At 43.7% G+C, this 8,139-nt stretch overlaps 1 protein-coding gene across 1 annotated transcript; it reads left to right on the forward strand.

The window, feature by feature from the left end:
• The first annotated feature begins 963 nt into the window (after positions 1-963).
• P2ry1 (purinergic receptor P2Y1) lies at positions 964-7,659 on the forward strand. Its single transcript, XM_075950653.1, has one exon. It carries the CDS (start codon positions 1,659-1,661, stop codon positions 2,778-2,780), a length of 1,122 nt encoding a protein of 373 aa, XP_075806768.1. The 5' UTR covers positions 964-1,658; the 3' UTR covers positions 2,781-7,659.
• Positions 7,660-8,139: the final 480 nt, after the last annotated feature.

The following is an 8,139-nucleotide window of genomic DNA, read 5'->3' on the forward strand; positions in this document are numbered from 1 at the left end:
GGCTGTATTTTTAAGGTATCTGCTAGAGGAACGTGCAACTACGAACTTTAAGAAATAGGATTGGTAACAAGGGCAAACCATTCATTAATCACTTCCCAAAGGGAATTCTTTCTCTATAAAGCTGTGTGTAATACTCGGTTTGATGTTGAAATACTTTTACTGTAGTCTCTGATATTTAATTAAACGTGAATGGAGGTTTGATGGCGCTTGTCTTTTCCAGCAAGTGTTATCTAACAAGTTGTACTGATGATATGTGTAGCCTTAGCTATCATCAGTTGAATCAGGCTCTTAAGGACATTCTCACAAAAATGTTACCAGTGAGGCTGATTTATTAGCATTTTGCTAAGTTGATGGGGGAAAAAAAACAGTTGAGATTAACGACAACAAAAAACAACAACAAAAACAAGCAGACACGAAGGGCAGAACGCGACTCGCCCATGCTTCTTACCACCCTCACTCATTCAAAGCTGGCACCTTCTGGGATCAGCAGGTTCCTACACGCGCTGGGCAAAGCAAGGCGCTGTGCAGGGCCAGGGCGTGCCCACCTGCAAACTGCTGGCTGTCTGGAGCCTGCAAACACCTTGCGAATTCCGAGAGACTCTGGGGATGTCTGCCCAGAACGTTCAGCTCACAGCTTTAGGCAAAATGCTGCCAGCGTTCAGAAGCTTTCCAATGTATCAGCAACTTCACTTTGCAGAGCTGGCTGGTGGAGGTCTTGAGGAAACCCCTCTGACCAATCGCTCGCTAGTAGCCGTCGCTACCATAGCTTATCTTGTGTTCTGACCACTGATTCGAGTGGCAGCGGCCGTGCCAGGCATGCAGGGGCACCGCGAACCCTGCTTCCAGAGGCCACCTCCCGCCCTCAACGCCCAGCCCTGAGTCCGCCGCCACGAGAGACACGCCCCTCTCCTCCCCGCGGAGCGCGGACTCGCCCGGGCTCTCTGGCTCCGCCCACCCCGCTGGGAGCCTGGCTCTCTTTCCTGCCCCCTGCACTCGAGACCCAGTGGAGCCTCGGGAAAGGCTGCAGCCCTCATGGACCACAAGCGGGGTGCAGGCTAGCAGCGTCGGGGTCCGCGGTCACGCGCTCTCCAAAGGACCTCCCGAGACTGAGCGCGGGGCTGAGAGCGCGGCCGGAAAAAGCGGCGGGTGGCCCCGGCGAAGGTCCGAGCTTGCCAGGTAGGGAGTAGGCAGATGGCCAGGCAAAGTTGATCAGTGCGGGAGGTGGCTGGCCTGCGCCTTCTCGCCGCTGGGAACCGCCGAGCGACTTGAACTCGACCCCGCCGCGCCGCGCCGCGCCCCGGGCGCGCAGTGCAGCGCTGATCTGCTGCTGCCCCGCGCGGGAGCGCACTTGCAAACTTGGTGGAGGTGCCCTGCGCGTCCTGTTGTGTAACCTCCGCGCTGCCAGCTGGACCGGGAAGTTGCCCGCCCGTCCTTCAGCTTGGTTCAGTCGCAACCTCGGGGCCAATTTCATGGCCCGCGACGAACGCGCGGCTAGAGCCGGCGTGGGCGAGCCCCCGCGCGCCCCAACCCGTGGGGAACTCCCGCGCGCAGTCCCTTCCCCTTGCCCGCGCCTCCGATGCGCGCTGAGCCCCTCGCCGCTGCCGCCCGCTTGCTGCGGTCTGCCCCTCCGAGTTGCTGCCTGAGTTGGAGAACAGAGGATGACCGAGGTCCCTTGGCCAGCTGTCCCCAACGGGACGGACACAGCCTTCCTGGCTGGCCTGGGCTCGCCTTGGGGAAACAGTACAGTAGCTTCCACGGCAGCAGTTGCCTCTTCATTCAGATGTGCCCTGACCAAGACCGGCTTCCAATTCTACTACCTGCCGGTGGTCTACATCTTAGTGTTCATCATAGGCTTCCTGGGCAACAGCGTGGCTATCTGGATGTTCGTTTTCCACATGAAACCTTGGAGCGGCATCTCCGTGTACATGTTCAACTTGGCTCTGGCTGACTTTTTGTACGTGCTCACCCTGCCAGCTCTCATCTTCTACTACTTCAACAAGACTGACTGGATCTTCGGGGATGCGATGTGCAAGCTTCAGAGATTCATCTTCCATGTAAACCTCTATGGCAGCATCTTGTTCCTCACCTGCATCAGCGCACACAGGTACAGCGGCGTGGTGTACCCGCTCAAATCTCTGGGCAGGCTCAAGAAGAAGAATGCCATTTATGTCAGCGTGCTGGTGTGGCTGATTGTGGTGGTGGCCATCTCCCCCATTCTCTTCTACTCTGGCACTGGGATGCGGAAAAACAAAACCATCACCTGCTATGACACCACCGCCGATGAGTACCTGCGAAGTTATTTCATCTATAGCATGTGCACAACCGTGGCCATGTTCTGCATCCCCTTGGTGCTGATCTTGGGCTGCTATGGATTAATTGTTAGAGCTCTGATTTACAAAGACCTGGACAACTCTCCTCTCCGGAGGAAATCCATTTACCTGGTAATAATTGTCCTGACCGTGTTTGCTGTGTCTTACATCCCTTTCCACGTGATGAAAACCATGAATCTGCGGGCACGGCTAGATTTCCAGACCCCAGAAATGTGTGCGTTCAATGACAGGGTTTATGCCACCTACCAGGTGACACGAGGTCTGGCAAGTCTCAACAGCTGTGTGGATCCCATTCTTTATTTCTTGGCTGGAGACACTTTCAGAAGGAGATTGTCCCGAGCCACCAGGAAAGCTTCCAGGAGAAGTGAGGCCAATTTACAATCCAAGAGTGAAGAAATGACTCTCAATATCTTATCCGAGTTCAAGCAGAATGGAGACACCAGCTTGTGAAGGCACCAGACCCAAACACCTCCCTTTTGTAACATGGTAGGATGCTCACAGAACCAACTACCTTTTTGTTCTCCTTAAGTTCCTAGTGCTCCAGATCAGACAGTAGTGAGTTGAGAAAAAAAAAAAAAGGGAAGCATCGGTTTATTGCACGCTCACGTCTATCTTCCTTTCCTGTAAGCTCCTTTCTTACTCACTAGGAGTCTGTGTAATCGAGCAGTGCCACCTAGATAAACACGCCCTCTTCTCCCTTTGAAACTCACAGGCACAGCTATTATTTAAGTGTGTGCATGTGTAGCAGGGCACTTTTGATATTAAAAGTTTCTCCCAGAAAAACTGGCCGCCTGGAATTGGAGTTTGTGATTTGTCCAGCCTCTGTTGCTGTGTGTATCTCATGCTGAAAACAAACTAAAGTCTCTACTTTCAAAAACTGCTTGGCCTAGGCTAATGCAATACAGGTCAGTCCATTCAGTAATGAGCAGCTGTCTGCGGTCCGTGTCCTTCAGTTCCTCGGAAGCATAGATGGTGGCTGATAATGTCTTTGGGGAATTGAAAAGGAAAATAAAATCAGTGGATTTTATGTGTGGAAAATGAGTATTTCCAGTCACTTCTGGAAGACTGATTCCTGCACATTGCCTGTTTAATGTTTGGTGGTGGGAGGATGCGGATATTATATTATTGGCAAAATACATTCAAAATAATTGAAGTGCATGTGTTTTTCTTATAAATATTGTGGACTGTTAGGCTTCCTGGGATAAAAAAGCCCTCACTTGCTCCACTGCTGTGCAGTGTCTTTGGACTTTGTGTTCCAAGAGAAGTACTCACCCACATCTGTGAAAACAATTTTGAGAAATCACAGTTAAATTTCAGACTAAAGGTTGGTTGGCTGAAGCAGCAGAATGCTAGATTGAGGGCTATAGGGCAGGGCTGTTAGTGTTTTAGAGGACTGTGGTTGACAGACATTCACAGTGCGGCTAGGGGTGGGGAGAAGAGTTCTAGAAGAAGGGCACAAAACTAAAATAGTAATGGGAAGGTTCTTTCTGATTCCTCAGAGTTCTTGAAAACATGAAATGCCTACTGAAACGTGAATGTAAGGAAGTCATAGGTGTGCCAAGAACATGGGCAGCTGTAATCTTTTAACAAATAGTAATGTTTTAACAAGTTGTTATCTTTTAGTGACTCTTGAAATGAAAAACATTTGCAGAGAGAAAGTAGAGGAAATTAACTTGGAAGTAACCGAGACACCATAAAACTGAAAAGAAGGCCATTGAAAGTATACATCAAGCCCTTTGTAGTTAGGGGATAGCCACTGTTTTCTACTCTTGTCTGCTAAGCAGCAGTGAAATATTTGTAAGAAGGTACTGAAATTTAAAAAGAATTTTCAATGAGTAACGAATTGCTACATTTGTAGTCCTTGGTATCACCAAACTTAATATAATTAAAATAATGAGGAAACAGTCACAAATAAATAACCTGCTGTCGGAAGAACTTTAGCTTGAAAGCTAGTCTTTACCGGCTATCTTCTGAGGTTATAAATGATGCTAGAAAGTGCTTTTAAAGTACTTCCTAAGACAAAAAAAAAAAAGAGAGAGAACCTTTGTGACCCAGTAGGATATAATGACATAAAATTCAGGGCTGGATGTCAGTTTTAGACACGCAAGTGACCGGGGATCTGAGAGCTCTTTGGAGTGCTTCCATTTGCCAAGTCTCATGTTACTCAGACCCGTGAAGAAGAGCTGCATTCAGCCTTCCTATCTCTCAGTGGCTCTCTTACACATTCAGTCTTGCCATAAAAGCCAACTGAAGAAGACACTTTAGGTGTCTTCCACTTTTGAGGTTTTCAGAGTTCCCAAGGTGTTAAGATTCATGCAGCATTTTCTGTTTCAGAATCCTACAGACAAAAATCTAAAACACGGCCTCAGTATGTTGACACTTCAAAAATGTTCAGTGGCTCAAAAGTAATTTTGTTAAACTAATCCAAATGGAAATTTCAGAAACACACAGCTCAGTGATCCATATGTCTCTATTATTTCCTCATTGTTTAATACAGTTTTCTGCGTTTGAATCTCATGATGACAGTCTGATCTTGGGTATATATTAAATGCACTGTTTCAGCATTCATAAACTGTTCTTTGGGGATGTGTTTTGGTGAGGGGAACCAAGGTCCTTTACACTTTGCCGTGTTCCTCTTTCTGGGGATTAGCCCCAGGGCCTAATGGATACTAGGCAAGAGTCCAGCCACTGAGATACAGCCCCAGCCTCACCTTCTTCCTTAGCTTGCTTCATCATTTAATATAATAACACTGACTGTGCCAAATTCTTCCAGGTCAAGAGAAGTCCCTGAGATGACCTGTGCGTGCACAGGTCAGGAAGAAGCAACACGTTATTAGCCAAAAAACCAATTTGTGCCGCCTGATATGAGTAAGCATATTCAGAGTAAAGACAGATCTGTTTACACTTGGGTGAATGACACCAAAAAATGTACGGTTTAGCAAGTCACTGAATTTCACACTGCTAAAGTGTTTCCAACTTCAAGGGTTTGGGATTGTTGGCGGTTTTGTTGTTATTCCTTACAAATTGTTCTTTGACTCTTTGAAGGTTGCTTTGAACTTATATTGCACTAACATGATACATTAAGAAGAAACTTAGCACAGAGAAAATTCAAAATTAAAACCACGATGTGGCTACTGAGAATTTGCTGGAATCTTGACACTTGAATCCCATTTTGCACGAGCAGCAAAGGTGAGAGGGCATTCATTTGTTGGCACTGTGGGTGCTGCGGTAAATCTTGAAAAGCAGACAATGAGAACTGTTTGGAATCTGGTTCTGTGCTTCCTAGGACTCTTCCCATCTAGTCCTTGGATAAAATTCTTTGTGTTTACCAACTGTTGTATGGACAGGTCAAAACCTGAAAATCTCTACTTAACCAGAACACTATACCACATTTTTGTATGACAGATACCAGTACTTAGCGAGAGCCAGAATTCAATTAGTAACAGAACTTAGAAGATGTGGTACTAGTAAGCATGTAGCAAAGATTTTGTTTTGCCAATTGAATGTAATTACTATAATAGTATTTATTGATGAAGCTTGTGGGCCTTCAGCTGTACAGACTGTAAAACTTCTTTGAAAGTACAATATACTGATGTAAATTCTATTTATTGCAATGTATAATATTCAAATGTCACACTGGCATATTTTATGATAATATAATGCTAGATAAAATGGCAATTATATTTAAGACTTTTTCAGATGTTAGTATTGAACATTTAAGACTAGTTTGTATTTGAATCTAAAACAAAAATCTGTTTTATTATGTGTTTAATTTTCCCTGGATTTGGGTTTGCATGCCTTCCTTTCATTCAGGATTCTTGTTCTACAGGCACAACTTGGTGTTAGACTATCATAAGATTCATAACGAGTGTAGGATATTTTAGACAGGTTTTGTATTGTGTATATATATTTGTATTATAGAAAGTTTGTGTTGTCTTTTCAGAATGTTTGGAATATGCCCTAAATATTTCCACTGCCACAGGCTAAATAAGGCTTGTCTCCTACTCAAAATGGATGATTTAGAAGTCTAGTGGGCATTATAGACATGATATAAGAATTGAAACACACATTTAGTGAAACAGCAAGAGAAAAGTGCGGCTGATGTCTTTTGCTAGATCTTGAAGCTTTGCATTGTACTTTTCCTTAAGACAACACAGTACAATCTTAACATCTTTAAGGTAGGGGTTTTACCTAACACTACCAACAAGTTCAGCATTGCAATTGACTTTAATCTGTTTTCTTCAGGCACTCTGGCAACTTCAATGCCAACATTTTTGGTGATAACTGTATCATTTGGCTGCTAAATTCTGTCACTTTTTTTTTAAATGAAGGTGAACTTATGTTACAGAACAAAATTTGTGCATTTGAGTTATATGTTGTTTTAGAGATTTTGCAAGAATATTTTATTTTTATAATATCTGTGATTTTCATGTAGATGATGGAAGCGGATTTCTTTGCAGTTAGCAGTGCTATGGAGAGGTATGAAACAGTGTTATTTGATTGACACTTTGAGCCTTCTCAGGTTTATCGGCATCAGTGATAGCTTGACAAAATTTGGATTGATTACGTATAACTGTCTTTGTAATAAAAAAGAGGTATACTTCCCGTAAAAGCACAGTATTGTTTGAATGTAGCAGGCTGCAGAATCTCCCATGTTTCTGTGTTTGCGTGCATGTGTGTGAGTGCGTGTGTGTGCGCGTGTGTGTGGTGTGTCCAAGGCATGGCAGCCAACCTTGTATCGGCTATTTATAGTAACAACAGAACTTTATAATTGAGGTCATCAGAATTATACTTATCATAGACAATTCAAACTGAGAAATTCAATAAAACTATGAAACATGGTGACAATGTCTGTGTTCTTACACTACTCTTGCTCAACAGTTTCCTCACATTTAACATATTATAATACACCGAGTGGAAAATATGGTAGGACGTGTATTAATTAATTTTTTAAGATGACAAGTGGGCTATAAGATTTTAAGATAAAAGAAGAATCCTTGTTTAAGTTAATCCCTAAGATTATTATTATTTGATGTTTAAAAGAGGATATAATCTATTGGGGGTTTGTGAAGATAGGGTTTCTCTGTGTAGCCCTAGCGATCTTGGAACTTGCTTCATAGATCAGGCTGGCCTGGAACTCACAGAGATCTGCCTGCTTCTGCTTATCCATAGAAGTAATTATACTAACCATCTTTTTTAGGTTCTGCTTTTTAGCTTACATTGTCTTTGTCTCCCAGGTGTAAGATACTCTATCTATCTATCTATCTATCTATCTATCTATCTATCTATCTATCTATCTATCTATCTGTGTGTATGTGTGATGTACATATGTGTGTGTATATATGTGTACATGTATATATATGTATATATAATTAAAGCATGTTTAAGCCATGCCTTTATATTAAAATCATCTCAGTAGAGGAGGTAAGTGTGCAGTGTTCCTGCACTGTGTTTTCTGGCATCTTCAGAACTGTCCTATAAGAAATTCCTGAGCAGAACATGCAAATCTCTGCCTGCCCTTAAGAAACTGGTAAGTCCTTAGGAAGGTCTTCATTAGATGCACTGGGCAGATTGCACTGTTTGTGACATCAACGTTGGTAAAGTGTGTGTGTTGGTGCATATTAGAGTGTATATGCTCATTGGAGTATGTATTGGGATGTATGTGTGAATGTGTATGTGTGATACAGTGTGTACTGGAGTGTGTCTAATTCATACTCGGGAATAATGCATATAATTATCTTGATATTTTAAGACTTTGTCCTAAAGTTTTAACAACTTTGACTTTGTACATCACCTTAAGTATTACAGA

This window comes from Microtus pennsylvanicus, chromosome 16 (assembly GCF_037038515.1).
Source record: "Microtus pennsylvanicus isolate mMicPen1 chromosome 16, mMicPen1.hap1, whole genome shotgun sequence".
NCBI classification, from domain to species: Eukaryota; Metazoa; Chordata; class Mammalia; order Rodentia; family Cricetidae; genus Microtus; species Microtus pennsylvanicus.

What these genes read in the sequence shown, in the direction of transcription:
- P2ry1 (XM_075950653.1), top strand. Translation starts at nt 1,659, where the DNA reads ATGACCGAGGTCCCTTGGCCAGCTGTCCCCAACGGGACGGACACAGCC.